The 18301-nt window shown below is 44.6% G+C and overlaps 1 protein-coding gene, 1 non-coding gene and 2 pseudogenes across 2 annotated transcripts in view; 2 read left to right on the top strand and 2 right to left on the bottom strand.

Annotated features, from left to right (window-relative positions):
• Positions 1-1890: 1890 nt before the first annotated feature.
• LOC129079062 (U1 spliceosomal RNA) lies at positions 1891-2052 on the bottom strand. The gene has a single exon (XR_008530040.1). It is a non-coding gene; the product is annotated as a U1 spliceosomal RNA (small nuclear RNA).
• A 1677-nt stretch (positions 2053-3729) lies between these two features.
• On the bottom strand, positions 3730-4749 carry LOC129079037 (WD repeat-containing protein 5B-like; annotated as a pseudogene).
• A 205-nt stretch (positions 4750-4954) lies between these two features.
• On the top strand, positions 4955-7523 carry LOC129079036 (39S ribosomal protein L30, mitochondrial-like; annotated as a pseudogene).
• A 968-nt stretch (positions 7524-8491) lies between these two features.
• Positions 8492-18301, top strand: part of PRKAA1 (protein kinase AMP-activated catalytic subunit alpha 1) — a 30738-nt gene continuing 20928 nt past the window's right edge. Inside the window, exon 1 of the mRNA XM_054583970.1 lies at positions 8492-8634. Within this exon, the coding sequence (XP_054439945.1) occupies positions 8508-8634 (127 nt within the window). The 5' untranslated portion in view covers positions 8492-8507. The remainder of the gene's footprint in view (positions 8635-18301) is intronic.

Below are 18301 nucleotides of genomic sequence, written 5' to 3'. Positions count from 1 at the left end.
ACAGCCCCCTAACCAACTGGCCTGCCAGGCCAGGGCAGGCCTTTTTTCTTTTCTTTTTTTTAAACTAATAAAACAGGTTATTGGAGACTGTTCTCACTTCCTCACGTTGAGGAGGGTGGTCTTTCTGGTCTCATTTCCCTAGACTATAAAATAAGATTTAAGCTCCCAGCTCTAACGTTCCCCCCATAGTTCCCTGAGCCGAAGACCCCTGTGGGACGGCAGGCCTCCATTCCCTCGACTGACCCCTCCCAGCGACATGAATGTCTAAACAGGTCAGCTTTCCCCTTTGGGGCGCAGAGCTGGTCCAGTCAAGATGACTTTGCTAAAGGTAAAATGCCCTCACAGACAGTTCATTTTTTTTCCTTACTGTTAATTATAGAAAAATATTCAGCCTTACCCCAAGGAAGCCATCCAAATACCCCTGCCCTCTCTGCATTTCAAAGAGCTTTCAGCATCTGCTTTCTAATTTCTTCCGGAACAGTCCCTGCAGCTTGAGGGAAGGTGGTTAAAGGTTAAAGGAGCTCCCTAGCGTTTGCGCTGCGCTGCTGGGTGAAAGTGCTGCCAAGGCGATGGACCGGCCGCCCCTCGGCCCGCCTCAGCCTTCCTTGCAGCGCTGTCAGGGGCAGTTAACCAGACGGGGGTTCGGGGCTCGGGGCACCCAGTTAGGTGACCCCAGGGTCTCCCTTGCAGTTACCATGGACCAGGAAGTCCTGTGACGGCTCTGCCCGCAGCAGAGGAGATAGAGCACTGAGCTCTCCTCTGGGTCGCAGGAATGAAGGGGGCTGCGGGAAGGCCTTTGGGAGCGACCTCCCCCTTCCCCTTTCAGCCCTCAAAGGTGCTAATGAGCTTTGAGGAAGCTCAAATCTGGACATCGTGGGAAGATGGTATGACTTCCAGAGGACCTGGACTGGGACCCGTGGAGGTGGCTGCATCAGTAAGAACTGAGTAACCTACACAATTAAACAGCCTTGTTGGGTCCTTGACCTGCTTTAATGTAGGTATTTCAGGCTGAACACTCCAAAGTACACCTCTAAGTTTCTGAAAACAACACTGACGTCTCTAGCTCTTACTCAGCTGCCTGTTTTGCTGTGTCAAGCAGTTAGTGAAAGCCCCATAGCCCATGGGATTGCCAAAGATTATTCCGTAAATAGTGGGGGCAATGTTTGTCTTTGCCACACTTTTCTCCCCAGCTCCCTCCTCTGATGATTCCGCGGCTCCTCGGTGCACCCCCCCATGCCCACCTCAGTCACTCAGCACACTTCATCCCCACAAGTTAGCCTGAGAATGGAAAGCATGTGGGTGCTTCAAGTAATGGTACTAACGTGCCCTACTCCTAGTATCCGTCAGGCACTTAAAGCCATTATTGCCCCCACCCCCCGCCCCCCGCCAAAAAAAACCCTCTTGCTCTCCAGGCACGGATGGTTAAGCATTTGGGGGTTATCCCTGATTGAGGCTCCTCAGCTAGTTGGTGGGGAATCCGTTGAAAGGCAAAGAGCAGAGAAAGCTTATTCCTGGGATTCCTACCATGTGAGTTCAAGTTCAGTCTCAAGGTCATACTTTCTCCATCAATGCAACCTCTCCAGCACACCATGCATTTTGCCTGCTCCCAGGATTAATGCACTCCCAGATAATTAAGAATTGTTCGCAAACAGGGAAAGTGGTGGTGGGAAAATGTATTTGAACAATTAATAAAAAAAAGAATTGTTTGCAAATAGGCTTGCCAGTTGATCAAAAATGCAATTGTCAAACAGGCAGAATGCTCCTGATGGCCTGCAAACGATCGCTTTAACTCCGAAAGAGCGTTCTTCTTTTTGTATTCCCGAGAAAGCCCCTTTCCATGGCTCACAGAAACTAACCAGAAAGGAAAGTAGGAAATATTTCTTTTTAAACCAGGGGCGAGCTCTAATGCAGTCCTCACTACCACGAATTACGCAGTTAAATTTCCCACATTTAGGGGAATCGTAGGTGTCAGCACATCCAGAGTACAATTAATATGCCTCGCCCTGGCAAAACCACCCCTGGGTTCATGGATCTCCCCTGCCAGGTAAGTATGGGAAATACTTGCTTTAGCAAAGAACTAGTAAGCTAAAAGCACTGTTTCAGACCGGATGCAGTACCTTAGAATGCAGCTAGGCACAGCTTAATTACACTACAAGGCTGATCCAAGTGGGTCTGTATCTGAAACGACCCAATTCCCGAACACCAGCAGGGTGTCCTATAATTCAAAACTCACTTCTTACACTACATACCTGGAGGTACATAGTGTAAGGTTAAGGATTTGGACTATAACGTGCCCTCACCCCAACCCCTCTAACCACTTGCTCTTTAGAGAGCCAGAGCCTTCCCTCCCTCCGTGAGTCTGTACATGCTCGTCCTGTGTGGGTTGCCTCCCCAAAGCCTGCCACCCTTTGCTTTGAGTACGAAGCACCATCTCTTAATGCTCCTCTAAATATATTGAAGTGCAAGCCCTAACGGACTTCCACAGTTAAAGCTTATACCAACTTATCATAATCCCGTGCAGGGGTGGGGGGGTGGGTGTGTGTGTGTGTGTATTGATTTTATTTTTTTTAGAGAGGGGAAGGGAGGGAGAGAGGGAGAGAGATGTCAGTGTGTTTGCCTCTCATGCACCCCCTACTGAGGATCTGGCCCCCAACCCAGGCATGTGCCCTTACTATGAATCGAACCGGCGACCCTTTGGTTAGCAGGCTGGCACTCAATCCACTAGGTCCAAATATATGTGTGTTTTTTTTGTTTTTTGGCTTTTTTTGTGGTATAATTCGCTATCATCAAACATTATTTGAGTCCACCAAGTATACAAAAACTGAGACTACAAAGATGAATAATATACTTAACTGGCTCTACAGAGCACATAATATGCTGGAAACATGGTCCATGAAACCATTACAATACAATTGGTAAATGATACATTTTAACTTTACTAACAGAAACTATAGAAATAGCAAGAAAACCTAACTCAGCTGTCAATTGTGGTTGGAGTTGGGCAGGCAGTGGTGGCTCCACAAAGTGGTGATTTCTGAACTAAGCTTGATGCAGGGGTAGGAGCTGGTGGGTCCGACACAATGCAAGAGAGTGGCTTCCCGTTCAGATGTTTAGTTTGCTTGAAAATCACGAGAGGGCACAACCTGACAAGGCATTGAGGGGTCCTTTAGTAAAATGCCATTCATAATGTTTGAGACTTTCAGAACAAATCTAACCATCACCTCTTCTCCCCAGTTTGCAGGCTTGATTCTGTGGACCATTTCACATCCCATCATGTAGGGCTGTCACTTAAAGTGTGTGAGCGGCATCTGACATACATCTTCAATCCATCATCATCACAGGCTTATGGTCTTACTCACTTGATCTCCCAAACCAAAAACCTTGGGGTTATTCGAAACTCCTTTGCTCCCCTCATTTAGTCAGTCATTCTGTCTTGTGAATCTTCTAAATGTTTCTCAAGTATCAATACACCAATCCTCTAGGATAGTCATTGACAGGAATAGAATGGAAATCTGTTTAGGGACAGACACAAGAGATTAATAGCAAACTTCAAGATAAAACGTCAGAAGCCCTAGTTTCCAGACTTGATTTTCCAACTGTCTTGTTTTGTAAATTTAGGATATAGGTCATAAAATCTTACATAATCCAAGACAATGTTAAAAAGAAATATAAAACCATGCCAAAATTAAGAGAAATCATCTTTTCAAATATCTTCTTTCCAACTTGACTCTACTTCTTCTTTCTAAAGAGTTTAGCAGTTACACATGGCTTAACTGTTTTGTCATTTCCTAACGCTGCTGATGCAATGATGTTTTCTGTAGGACGACAAGCTGGTGAGGTTACATCTGTATGACCTTGTCATTTCTGTACAATCTCTTTAGTCTGCAGATTCCAAATGTAAACCATGTTATCCTCTGATCCAGACACAATCCACTTTCCACCAGTAACCGAAAAGTTGGCTAATATTTAGCATTTCTCATTCTTATGACTGGTTTATGTCTTCAGGCATCTATCGCTACTGTAATCCCATAGTTTGAGTATTGTCCAAAGTTGCAATGAGAATATATTTACCATCGGAGGAAGTTTTACAAAAGAGGAGGGCTGTCATCATTAAGTGTTTTCAAACACTGGCCTGAGGCAGCATCCCAGGTCCCACAGACACTGTCATACCTGCCAGACACCATCATGGGCCCATTACAGTGAAAAGGAGCAGCGGAAACTGGGTCAGAATGAGCAAAGTTTTGAGACACTTTCCCACTTTCACCTCCCATGTTTTCACACTCTCATCAAAAGATCCTGAAATTATGAGGTTGGATGGTGGATTGAAATTACAGCAAAATACGTAATTACTGTGTCCCTTCAGCGTTTTCAAACGCTTTCCACATCTCACATCTCCAACTTTAGAGTTTTATCATCCGAGGCAGAAACAAGACGCCTGGAATCTGATGACCAATCAACATCTGGTATTTCCAGATTGTGACCTAAAGTGTTTTCTCATCTTTTCCATCATACACTCCCCGAATTATAATTACTTTCTCAGCAGAAGAACTTGCTAGCCATTCTCCAACTTAAAAATCTAGTCCACTAGGACTAAACTTAACCGATGATACTGCTTCTGTATGTCCCACGAGAGTACATCTGAGAGCACAGTTCAGTTTTTCAGAGTCCGGTTTGCTGGAAATGGTTGATGAGGTGAGGGTCGACTGCTTTGATGTCTGACTCCTTTGTTGCCATGGCTCTGAAGCTCCAAGCAGTAGTTGGCTAGGCGTCCAGCCTGGAACCAGGCAGCCTGGTATTTTGGCTTTCTGACGGCTGCATCCTGCAGGCGCGAATGAGTGCACCGAGCTCTGGTTTTTTTTTTTCTTTTTGTTTTTGTAGCATCTCCCACATTGCTATGACATGTTGAAGGCAGATATTGTTCCTTTGTTTTTTGAGTCCTAGCAAACTGCCTAATATGTACCTAGGTGTGTGTTTAATAAATACTGAATATAAGTTATAATGTAGCTACAGAATTTTTACCTCTGGTCACCGTATTTAGAGGAAGGCAGTGAGGTGGTGTAATGTCGGGTGTACCAACACTGTGACGTTCTTGAGACGAAAAGGCTAGGAGGACTCCCCTCCCTGAAAGGCTCTCTGAAGGGCCACAGAGGAAGCAGCTGACAAGTAACTGCTGAGCGTCTCCCCCGCAGTTCTGGGTCATCTGGGTATGTCATCGGTGCTGAAATTGTACTAATGAAAGCTGAAGTACTGAAGTCCGAAAACAAGTACTTTTTCCCTCGCTTTAAACTAGAGTGGATTCAAGGCTACTTCTATGATGTCACTCCTGCCCACTTATATTCCAATTTGCTTTGCTTTGTTAGGGGCAGAGTTACAACGGATGGGTCCAGAGACTGGGTGGAAGCCACTGTCCACCTTATCTTTGCATCTGCCCTGGAAGATGTTGAACATGTGAATGTTATCTGTTTGAGGAAGATGGGGGAGAGGACTCAGAGAACTGCCATCCTAGATTAGAAGCTCCTCCAGAGCAGGGAACATGACTTGTCATTTTGTATCTATCCACAGTGTCTGGTGGTTATCAGATGCTGGATGTGAAGGTCTCAGTTATGGATCAATGGGAGAATAAAAGGAAGAGTGGAAGAAAATGTGACAAAAATTTTTAAAAAGGAATGAAGGAAAGAGAAAAAGCAAAGAAATAAAGAAGGCTTATTACTGTTATTATTTACTTTCTTAGAAACATTCAGTTTTTAATGGGACAAGAAAAAACAGCAGTAAAAGCTGCTTGAACAGACTGTCGGAGACTGGATAAGGTGACTTCAAAGTTCCTAGTCAGTTCTTTGATCTATGATTTTAGGTTTCATTTCTCCAACAATGCTTTTGAGTGAATAGTGGTATTTAATAAATACTTATTAAATAGAATTATAATCTAAAATAACCCCAAAGCAGAAGCAAACTGATGTTCCTGATATATATATATATATATATATATATATATATGTAAAAAAAAAAGTTTGTTCTTTCTGAATCATGTCTTCATAGTTTCAGGGAAGACTGGCCATGGATTTGCAAAATTCAGCTTCTGTTTGCTCCCTTGTAAGACGCTCTGGCTTCACTAGAACTATAAGAAGCTGAGGAATCTTGTGATTTTTTTCCTTTTATGTTAAAAGAAAACAGATATAAATTTAAAGTAATTTAATTTATTTCTGGGGGTGGGGGGAAATTAAAGTGTTTTTTTTTTTTTTTTTTTTTTTTTCTTTTAAGAGAATCCAGAGAGCTCCTTCTCCTTGGTAGAGATCCCAAAAGCCTGAGCTGCAGGAACTCACAAGGCAAACCAGTGAAGGTGAAGAAACCAGAAAGCAAAAATTACAGCAGTAGTCATTGCCCCTACTAAATATCTCAGTAATCAAAGGTTTCCTAACTTTTTGGCCCTTCCAAATATAAGCCGTCCCTAAAAAGCAGGAATTGATGCTCTCCCCACGGAGAGCTGTAACTATTCTCTGTTTATTTCATGTGTTCTAAGCTCAAAGGCTTTTGGGTCCTCTGCAGTACCTTGCTTGAAACAAAGCAATAATTAATGCATGTTGCTTTGATTTCATAAATAGAAAGCCTATATGAATCAGGATAGTTTCATAATTTTCCCTGGGAAAAAATAACATTTTCAGTCTTTTTAAAATTTTATTTTCATGAAGAGTCCAACTCTTTGCCTGTTGACACTGGCCCAAGTGCTATGATGCTGCAAAATTAAGATACTAGAAATTGCTTTTTTGGGGGGGGTTGGCACCCCCCAAGAAAGCAGTTTATATGATCTGACTCGTTTCTGCCTACGTCAAGCAATAAACTCACTTAAAAATTCCTTTGTTTACAAAGGAAGTATATTCATTATAAGTAAGTATACTTTCTCTACTTCCCCTGTGATACGGCATGATGCCATTTGTATAGGTAAGAGCCCAGATCTTACTCATTCCAAGCACAGTATTTGCCGGCTCCCCGTGCTCAGCTCCCTGTCCGCAGCCTCTGCCGAGGACAGTCATCACCCCGGCCTGGGTTTCGGCTCAGTAGTTCAGAGGCGCCCAGGCAGATCACAAACTGTGACAAAGAGTGCGAGTGTCTTGTTTGCACAGAGCAGAATCGTCATAAATTTACAAGTCAAGAATTCTAGATACGGTGTTTCAGCCTTCACCTGCAGATCAGGAGAAATACGGTGGCGGGGCACAGCATCCTCATAAACTGCGTATTGTTACCAGAATAAAACGTACCGAAAGACATCCATATTGGGAAAAAGATGTAATAAAGATGCTTGGGTTAGAAAAAGCGTGTTTTCAAGTTCCCAGAAACATCCCTTCAGTGATTGCAAAACCGAAAGTGGTGAAATGCTCGGTAAGAACCCAGCCCCTGCGCTGCCCCGAGGACTCCCAAAGAGGACAAGCCACACGTGCCCCCAGAGCCCTGGGGGGTTAGTGCGCGGCGCCCACGCCCCCTGGACCAGAGAGCAATTAAGTCCCGATGCCAGAGCTATTTTGGATTGAAAAGTGCAAACCATTTTCTTTTAAAGATGGTGAGAAAATGTTCTCATTAAAATATAGTTTAAATGCCGGTCATTTTTATTGACTAAAAAACCCCAACCAACCCCCCCCCCCCAAAAAAAAACAAACTGTTGACTGATGTGGTGGATGCAACTGCAAGCGTTATTTTCAGTTCAGTGAAAGTCTACATTTTAATGGTAGTCTAAAATACTAATTCCCATGCATCAAAATGTGTGGGTAGCACCCCAGTCCCCGAGCACAAATAGATTCACACACATCCCCAACCTAGTCCCTCCAACAGACCTGGCTCTGGGGAGGACATTTCAGGAAAGCGTCCAGGTGGAAGCAAGACCCACAGCGCTGCTTGCGCTGTCAAGGTGCCCAAGGGCGACTTCCTGGCTCAAAGTAAAAAAATAAAATATAAAATTAAATTAAAAAAAAATAGCGGCGAGAGGGGGGTGGGACTCGTCAAAGAAGTAACTGACAACTGCCCGTGGCTGCCGGATTCCACCCGCGCAGGGAAAACGCAGAGGCTGGAGGGCGGCGGCAGGGCGGTGCCCCGACCACGCTCCGGCGCGGGCTGCTCCCGTAGCCAGCCGCGCCGCTGCCCTGCGCCAGCGGGCTGCCGCCGCCCCGGAGCGCTGCCCCGCGGCCGCAGAGATCCCTGGGGCAGACCCCTGCGGGCGGAGGGGACGGAGCCCGGGAGGGGCGGCCGCCCCGCCAGCCCGCCCCGTCCCGCGTGCAGGTGGGCGGGCGCCGCGCGGCTGCGATGCGGGCGAGCGCGGGAGACGGTTCCCGCCCCGCCAGGGGGAGCGTCTGCGCCAGCGGCGGCGGCGGCGGCGGCGGCGGCGGCGGCGGCGGCAGCGGCGGGGCCTCGGCGGGCTGCGCTGGGCGGCGGCTGGCGGCGGGCCCCCCTCCCGAGTCCCCACACCCCCGCCCGCCCCCGGCGCGGCCCTGCCCGCCCCCTCCGCCCCCTCCCGCGGCGCCATGCGCAGGCTCAGTTCCTGGAGGAAGATGGCGACGGCCGAGAAGCAGAAACACGACGGGCGGGTGAAGATCGGCCACTACATCCTGGGGGACACGCTGGGGGTCGGCACCTTCGGCAAAGTGAAGGGTGAGGACCTTCGGGCGGGGCTGGGCCCCAGCCCCCGATCCGGCGACCTCCGCCTCGCGCACCTCTTCATCCCCTGTGTCCCCCGCGTCCCCCGCCCCCCAGTTCGGGAGCCCGGGTCCTGCGTCCGGCGGGAGCGGAGCCCGAGGCCGCGGCCGGCCGGGCCCTCCGCGGCCGGTGGGGGTGGGGTGGGGGCCGGTCGCCATGGCGACGGCGCCGCGGCCGGGGGCTCGCCCGCGCGAGGGGCGGGGACGCGGTGGGGCGAACTTTCCCAGGTGGCAGGGCGGGGGCCGCGCGCGGCCTGGGGGGCTCTGCCCGCGGCCCCGGCTCGCCCGGGCAGTGCTCCCTCGGCTCAGGGCCGGCCCCCTCGCTTCCCTGGCAGTTCTCGGCATTGTCCGTGTTTCCGTCCTCTCCGGGGTGCTGTCGACGTACCTGCAGCGGCCGATTCTCAGTGTGAAGTGTGTTCCCCAAAAAGTCAGGCTGCGTTACGGGTAGCTTACAGAATTGGGGGAAAAAAAAAAAAGAGGCCATCCTGTCGGAAAGGGTGACTAATTATTTTTCGGAGGAGTTAATGCATCAAACGCTGGTCCCGCATTTGCGATGCACGGCTTGTGTTCTGAATGCAGACCCCGTGCCTTCAGGGTTTCTGAATCACCAGTTTGCAGTCTCTGTGCCGAACCTCAGCCTGGCAGTTAGTGCGGATGTTGCCTCCGGATAGCATTTATCAGTCCTTCAATGCAGTTCCTTTCCATTTATTTTCACAGGGTATTTATATTTTGATAAGCAATTTAGTGCACATCATTTGAAGTTTTTTTCTTTTTTTAAAGGAAAAGTGTGTGGACTCTCTTACTCTTGTGTTTCAACACAGTTTCCTGGAAACAGCAAATTGCTCTTCAGTCCACCCAATTCTGGCACAAAAGTGTAACTGAAAACTTTGTGAGGCATGTTTTAAGAAAAAAAATTTGACTTTGTTATGAGGGATGCAGAGGGAAAAAGTATGAAACAGAGAACAATTCAGGCGTTGGCTTTCACAGCCTGTGACTTGCATGTAACTCTTTGACTTGAAAAAAGGAAAAGTTTGTGGAAGTCTGTACAGTGAATCAGCTAACAGCCTTGCTGTACTAGAGCTAAATTAAAAACGTTCTGACTTTATCTAGGGACGGAGGAGGAGAACCCCTCCTTTTGCCCTTTCTGAGTCATGGAACTGGAAAGTCGCTGTGTAGCGCACAGGGAAACAACTGCCTAACCCCTCGTAGGAAAATCAGCGGGGCCAACAATGTGAGAAAGGAAGAAACAAATGGCAAGGTAGGGTAATAACACCCATTAGGGTGGGTGTGTATTAGGTCAGTAAGACGGTGTTGTTCCCCGAAGTTATTTATTTTGGCTGTGCTGTCTCTTCGCTTGTTAGCAATTACAAACTGCTTTTAGTTTAAAGGTATTGGTAAGAAAAGCTCATTAATTCCTACACTGCCCCCCGCCCCCAGCCCCATGGTGACGACAGTATTGATGCCCTCACCCCTTCCCCAGCTCGGCTTGGGTTGGGGTGCTCATCATTCTCCTAATATAGACATACGGACCCGAGCAGGGTCAGGTCTAATTTTTTTTTTTTTTTTTTAATTTGCTAGGTGGCTTTTGGCATGGCAGATAGGAAAGGAAGAGGAAATTTTTTGTGTTCTGGATTTGCTCTGTGATGTGGCTGTGACGTGAGGAACAGTGACTTGCTGTTCCTTAGCCTTCACTCCTCATTGCTTCACTTCCAAGTCAACAACTTCATCAAATGTAGAAGGGCCGGTATTAGTCAAAGGATCACAGGATGCATAGATATGGTTCAATTTGTTCATAAATACGTTAGTTGATGTGGGTCAAAACCCTCAACCAGTGCATTTTTAAGTTGTTAAACAGTTGGGATGCTTTTTGTCCTAATAGAAAATTCAACTCCACCTAGCCAGGAGCATCTCTTCATGTACTTCTTTCGGGCGGGCCTGCTGGTGCACCTCTCGTGAAGCGCATTGGCTCACCCAGTCCCTCTGGCTGGCCAGGGGTGCCGTGCCGACTGGCGGAGGCTGGCGCCCTCAGCGGGCACTAGCCAAGGAAGCGGGATCCCCTTGGAGGGGTATGGCCGCTCTCGGATGTGTGTGGGGTGTGTGTAGCGGGGCAGGGCAGGGGATCTTCTGAAGTACGTGGATAGTGTAGGGGGATGGGGTCGTTACCTAGACAGAAATGGGTATTATTAGGAGGAAGGGGGATATCGGTGCTCAGTGACCAGGCAACAGTAGCTACTCCAGTGGTGATATTGGTAACTTACACCCGCCTTAATTTGACAAGACTTCTTATGAATGGTAGAGTTAGCCATATAGTTTAACGGAGGTAACTTGGAAGTAGAAAGAGCTTTTAAAGTTAGTTAAACCCACTGGTAAAATCAACATAGAAAAGGCATTTATGAAGTAATTGTAAATTTATAATGATTATTTTGTTTCCTATTACAGGCTAAAAGCATCCGTTGGTAACACTTTGAGGGGAAAGTTTAAACAGACCACTAGGGTTAATTTGGAATTAGGCTTGAACTCTCTTTTATTACTTCCAAGCGCCACCCTGCCCCCCCCCCCCCCCCGCATGGTGTTAGTCTCCTCTCCCTTGCTGACCCACCCCTTTCCCTCCAGGCAGAGGTTCTAACAGCCTGAGTGAGCAAAGGCTTGCGTGGCTCTTGCAGTACATTAAACTGGCAGTTTTTGTTAGCTTTCCAAGAGAAAGCTGCCTTTGAGTTGTTCATACATAGAATCTATTAGGTTGGCGAGTATCTCTACATAAAACTTCAATGTCAGTTAAGTAGGTGAGTGTTTCCTTTGTAAATGAGTCACAGTGGAAGTTATTTAAGTAAAAAAAAAATCTATATGCGAACTAGAGCTTATATGTTATCAGTATGCGTGAATCGCAGGTATGTAAGATTAGGTCACTAAAGCAGAAATAGGAGAATATATATACTTGATATTTATGTAAATTTAAAAAGCATGTAAAAACATACATTGCTGGTTGGAATGTAAGTTGGCATCCCCTCTGTAGAGTGTGACAGTATTTATTAAAATTAACCCAATAATTCAGCTTCCAGGAATTCATCCTGTAGATATACTCCTGTTTGTGAAATGATGAGGTATTCATTTCCCTATTTGTAAATACAAAGATTGGAAGTAACTTTCTAGTAGGATTATAGTTAAATTATGGTTTATTCATACAGTGATTTGCCTTGCATACATGAATAAAAAAAAAGAGCAAGAGACTATATAATTTAAGAAACAGTTTCCAAGGTGTATTTTTTTAAGAGGAAGAATAAGGAGGTAATAGAACAACATGTAGAGCATACCTATCATTAGGTATAAGAAGCAGGGCAACTATGTATCTAAGTGTAAATACTTAGGTATAGACTGTTTCTTTCAAGATCCAAATGAAACTGTTACATTAGTTGTTGAGGGGAGGGGAACTAGGTAGCAGGGGGACATTTCACTGCTTACCCTTTTGCACTTTTGAAGTGTGTAGTGAAAGAGTATACAAAATTAAATTTGCAAGCTAAGCATGGGAAAACAATCTCACTATATTGTTTATGGAGTCATACTTGTGGGAAAGACAAACACCACATTCAAGGGAGTGGGCTCTCTGGAGAGAGAGGAAGGAGAAAGATCTGGGAGGAGTCACGCTGGGCTTGAGTTGTCCTATTTATGCTTCAGCCATTGGTGGGTGAGACGTGCTGGGTGGTGTGCCTCATGGGTGCCCGAAATGTTTTGTTAAAAGGTAGCTTCCTCAAGTTTCTACCTATAGCTTTTAAAGCTTACCCCTTTCCAGGACTGTTTTTTTTAGCCAATATTTTTAGAAGTGAGATTTTAATTTTTTTGCATTTTAGACTGGGGATGAAGTTGTTAGGTGATTAGAATATCCTCAATAGATATTTCTGCCTTTGTGGGTGGCATCTGTTTCCTGTTTAAAATCTTCTCTTTCAAAGTATGATCTTGATTCAGTTCAGGATTACATGTCTGGTTAGAAGAGCATTTGTTACAATGTCCTACCATTACACAAAGTTCCCTTTGGAGAGCCAGAGCGGGCTGTTAGCTAATATTTAGTTGACTATTCTGCTGTTCTTGTGAGGGAGACATGAATTATGGTAACTTTTGCTGTGAGTTGTGTGCAGATTTTCCATTTTGTTCAAGAGCAGCATCTTAGCACTACTGTAAAACAGGAGAAGTCTGAAAAGTAAACCTTTGAGCTTTGGGAAAAAGGGGACATCTCAGTAGTGCATATCCTGCCACGGTCCGTTTATGACACGGTCCGTTTAAGCTACGAACTGGAGCTTATATATATCAGCGTGGGCAAATCACAAGTATGTAAGATTAGGTCGCTAAAGCAGAAGTAGAAGAATATATACACTTGATATTTATGTAAATTTAAAAAGCATGCAAAGACATACATTGCTGATTGGAATGATTGATTAGAGAGCAATTAACTGGGCTGCAACTGAGTGTAGTCAGTGGAGAATCTTTGGTCTAGTTTTGAGAAAACTACAGTTATTGCGAGGCTTAAATGTGATCATGTGTATTTCCTAAGCTATCAGACACTATGGTTCCAAAAGTATTATGCTTCTGAAGTCCTAACATTGAAGTATTTTGGTAATTGAGTTCAAGGCAAATATTTCTGTTCCTATTAAGAAACAAAAGCACAGATTATCATATGATGGTCTTAAATTACCCAGATTTGCAGGGAAGAAAGACGGAGGAGGAGTAGTTAGAGGGGATCCTGCCTTCTCTGAAGGAGGGAATATTTTAGTGCCTTTAGTGCTGGGACATTGTTGGAAAACCTCAGAAGGAAAAACCGCTCCAGTCAGGATTGGGGAACACCAGGCTAAACAACTTTCAACAGGTTTCTTTACTGCAGGGCATTTTAGAGCCTTTACTCTGTTAATACGCATAGTGAGCTGCTTTTTTAAAGATTTTATTTATTTATTTTCAGAGACAGGAAGGAAGGGAGAAAGGGGGAGAGGAACATCAATGTAGGAGACAAACATCAGTTGCCTCTTGCACACCCCCAACTGGGGGCCTGGCCCATAACCTGGGCATGTTCCCTGACTGGAGATCAAACCAGCGACCTTTCATTTTGCAGGGTGACACCCAGCCCACTCAGCCACACCAGTCAGGGCAAGGTTTTGTTTTTGTTTTTAAATCATATATGAACACCTGATTAAAGAAATTGTTTATTGATTTGAGAGAGAGAGAGTGAGGGAGAGAGAAACATTGATTTGTTGTTCTACTTATTGATACATTCATTGGTTGCTTCTTGTATGTGCCCTGAGCAGAGGCTGAACCCACAGCCTTGGTGTATATGATGCTCTCACCAACTGAGCTACCTGTCAGGGACCATAGTGATTTTGAAAAGGGAAAACATGTCCTTTCCCAGATTTTCTTGATTATGAATTTTTTTCAGTGGAGTCTCCAGTCCTAGTGTTTTGTAGAGCATACTTTTAAAAATCTATTATAATAATTTTAGTTTTATGATTTTTCTGGCCCATTGAAGATTAGAATCCCTAAATTAGAGCATTGGCTGTAAGAATTGGCTCTTGGTAGTCTGTGAAAGATGAGACACAACTCCAAGACGCAGAAAACCACAGGAGCTGGAACATGGAGCCTAGGAGCAAGATGCTAGGAGCGAGAAGCCCTGTCCAGCCAGGCGACTCCTACGGACGTCAGCGTGTGAGGGCACGGCGAGTAGCTGATGCTCGTACCCGCCGAGCATCTGCTTGGTCCCCAGCCCTGCACAGCGTGTTCCACTTAACAGCACTTGGGCATGTGCAGTACAGTTCGGAAAACCTGTTTTCCAGAGATATTAATTCTGTTAACTTGTTAATGTTCATGGTGAATATCATTTCAGAAAACTCACTTATAAACTGAAAAACGTATTGGGTCAATATCCTAGGGCTGTGGTAACCAAGTACCACGGACTGGGTGGCTTAACCCAGCAGATTGACCTCTCACAGCCCGGGGTTTGCAGGGTCACAGCCCGGCTGAGAGTGTGGTGGGGGGGCGAGTCTGCCCCTTAGCTCTTCTGGCTTCAGGTGGCTGCTGGCGCTCCTTGGCTCGCGGCAGCAAAACCGCAGTCTCTGCCTTGGTCTTTACACGGCCACCTTCTGTCTGTGTGTGTCTGTGTGTGTCTTCCTGTGTTCTCCCCTCTTCTTAGAAGGACACCGGTCATTAGGTATAAAGCTCACCCTCAGTTTAGGAGGATGATTTCATCTTGAGATCCTTAGCTCATTATGCCCGCAAAGACTCTATTTCCAGGTATGATTACTTTCTGAGGTTCCAGGTAGACTTGAAATTGGGGAGGAGGGAAACTATTCAACCCACTACACTTGCCATTTTACTTTATATGCTTATAGTTTTATGGTCTTCATTTCTCCTTTAATAATACCTTAACTTTTGAGTAACTTTTAAATCAATTTGATAGAAGAAATAAAATGCCTTCTTGGAATCTTGTGTTAAAACAGGTTTTTAGTAGACCGGATTCATTTTCTCACGCAGGAAAATGCTCACAGTAGCAGTGCACTTGCAGGCACTCATTAGCTATTTCCTAAGTGAATGAAAGGAGTTTTAGCCTATTAATCAGTCTCTTATTCTTTTGTTTAAACTATAAGACTATAAATTAAGAATTTCTCTCATGTGTTAACTTCTACTTGTGTTTGATAAAAGGGTGTTTATATTTGTATTATTATACTATGTAATGTCTTCTGGAGGATTTCTTTTTAAAAAAATTTATCACATTTCATGTACCATTTGGAGAAAGCACAGTATTTTGAGACAGACCTGGGTTCAGCTGTTGGCTTTGCAAGCCACTGTCTGCGTAACCTTGGGCAAGTTATTTCATCTTCCTGTGCTTCATTACCCGTAAAGCGTTGCTAATAATACTGACCTTCTAAGGCTGGTGAGACTTAGAGTCAGCATGTCTGGGTACAAAGTGAGAATGTCATGCGTGTTAACTAGTAAATTGTATATCTAAATTATATATTAACTAGATTTATGTCTTTTAAAAACAGTATTCATTCAAAAAGTCTGATTTAAATTCAAGTCAAGTGGAGCTGTCTTTTACTGCTGTGCTCTCATATGACCGAATGAGTGTTCCTGTAGTTTTTGGGTCCTGGTGAAGCCCCCGTCAGGGGCTTGGTGCCACGTGAATGAGTGTCTGGCAGTAACCTGTTGACAGTTAACCACAGTTGGGAAATGGGTTGGACTGTGGAAGGTAGAAATCTCAGCATTGGTGTGGATGGGAAGGGGAAGGATGGAGCAGGTTGGATGGGTGGGTTTGAACCTGACGGAGGCGGGAGCTAGATGTGTAGAAGTTACGGCGATTATTTAGCGCTTAGTCTGTGCCTGGGTAAAGGCATGCTACTGGATCTAAGTGGATGGGGGGGCGGGGGGAGACAGTCAAAGAGCTGAGCTCAAGTTGGCTAGCCCAGAACATTTAGGGCTGGTTAGGTAGGGATGGGGGACAGGGCTGGGAGGAATGGAAAATAAATAGCCCTAAGAAGTAGTAGTGACCATTTATTTATCATCCACTTACTATGTATCATGCATTATGGAAATACATACTACTTTATGTATTCCTTACAGTCACCCTTATGGAGTATGTGGTATTCTTATTTTTACAGATGAGTGAAGAGAAGGTTGAAATAATTTAAGTTGCCCAAGTCAAGCATGTAGTAGACACCTTTGTACAGGAACAAAAGTCAGATCTGTGTGACTACAAAGTCGATGCCTTGTACAGGCTGCCTTCTGGTGTGGGAGTGGAATTGGGTGCCCCACCCTACTCCTGGAAAAGGTCAATCTGTTAACACCTATTTTTTTTTTAACTTCCCTTTGGATTTTTTTTAATCGAAAAGACTGCAAAATAGTATGTACAATTTGAAAAAAATCATTGTAGAATAACTTTTCACATAATCATTTTCATGTAAATATTGTTTATGTAGCTGGAAAATGTGGAATGCATGTATAAATTTGTTTGCTCTTTTTACAAGAACATTTTCAGTAGTCTTCCTATGAGAGTTTATTGGTGCTGGAAAAACAACATATTACACTGTTTTTTGAAATTGGTTGTTTAAGCTATTTGCACTCTTTGTTCTTGTCTAAGACACTGTAATAAACATATTTATGCACATTTTTTTCACCTACTTAATTCTAAGTTAAATTCTGAGGAAGGGAACTTCAGATTTTTAGAAAATGAACGTCATCCTTCATACTCTTCTTGGACATTAGCAACTCTTTTATTCCCTTATAATATTCTCTTAGCTCACCCAGCCATGAAAAAGGAATTAGTGTATTAATTTCCCACTTAAAAAACCAAACTAACCATGTACCCTGCCAGTTTACTTAGTTCTCAATCTTGCGTGTGTGCACAGGTGCATTCGAATGATCTGTTTAGAGTTGCTGGCCAGGCCCCTGTCCCTCCCTACCTCTGTCTTGACTTTTGTTTGAATACTTTTGCGGTCATACTTGGGTGAATTTTTTCTAATGTTTCAAAAGTGAAGAAGTTATGCCTTTATACTTATAATTTTAATTTGATGAAATAGTCATGAATTAGAAAAAAGTTTTGAGCTATACCTTGATTTCATTCTGTTTATCCTTTGGGGGTTATTTTTATTATTCATAGGTGGAATGATACTCTACTCCCTACTCATGAGTTGAATTTTACTTGATTCTGTATCCTTTTCCCTCTTATTATCGCTAATTTCTTCCCATGTTTTGGTGTGCATTCCATAAATTTTTCTGTCACATTTTTGCTACAGTTTACTGCTTTTTAAATGATTTTTTTTTCAGATGCAAAACTCGTCTTGCTCTGCTCTTATCTCATAACTTCTACATTCTCTTAACTATCACCCTAAGTAGTTAATTTTTCCTAAAACATTCGTTTCTTGGGTGAGCTTAACGTGTATTTGCCCCCGCCCTTTCTTTCTTTGACACTATAACTTCTTTAACCTTATCATTGTTTTGGTCCTCGGAGGCCAGAGAGGTTGCAGGACCCAGGCCACTCTCGGCCGCTTCTGTTTTCCCCGGCAGCATGGCCTGGCATCGAGTACATGTTGAGCACATGACGCCAAAGGAACGAACTTGAGAGAATGCTTTGGGTCCCCTGCTGCCATTCCATATTTAATGAGAGAATATACGTCTGGAGTTTTGAATAACCCCACTTGTTTCTTAAAGCTACATGGGGTTGAAATTAAATTGAGCAGAGTATGTTGTGAGAGGGGATTGGTTGATTTGTGAGGGAGGTCGGACCTCAGTGGATTCTGCTCTAATATTTCCAGGTTTCAGTCTCTGCCAGTATTAACAGCATTGTGCATACTTCCCAGTGTTTCAGCTATGCAGTTAATGGGAAAAGGTTCCTAGTAAATAAGCCAAGGGCCTGGAGGTTTAGGGGGTAGTGGGGACAGATGAGATTACTACTTCTTCACATATCAATAAACTAGGTCTTGGAAAGAAAATACTTCTTGAATAGTGTTTGAACAGTCAAGTTGATGGCTCCTAATCACGTCTGTTTGGTATAGGAGATTGAAGAAAGCCTTATCAGAAATAAGAATGTGCTTGATTTCCACAGTTCATTTTAACTTTGAGTGTAGGGTTTTCTTCCTCACTAATTTCATGTT

Source organism: Pteronotus mesoamericanus, unplaced genomic scaffold (genome assembly GCF_021234165.1).
Source record: "Pteronotus mesoamericanus isolate MK-2021 breed Mesoamerican mustached bat unplaced genomic scaffold, CSHL_Meso_final contig_75, whole genome shotgun sequence".
NCBI classification, from domain to species: domain Eukaryota; kingdom Metazoa; phylum Chordata; class Mammalia; order Chiroptera; family Mormoopidae; genus Pteronotus; species Pteronotus mesoamericanus.
This window is presented reverse-complemented; position numbering and strand designations above follow the sequence as displayed.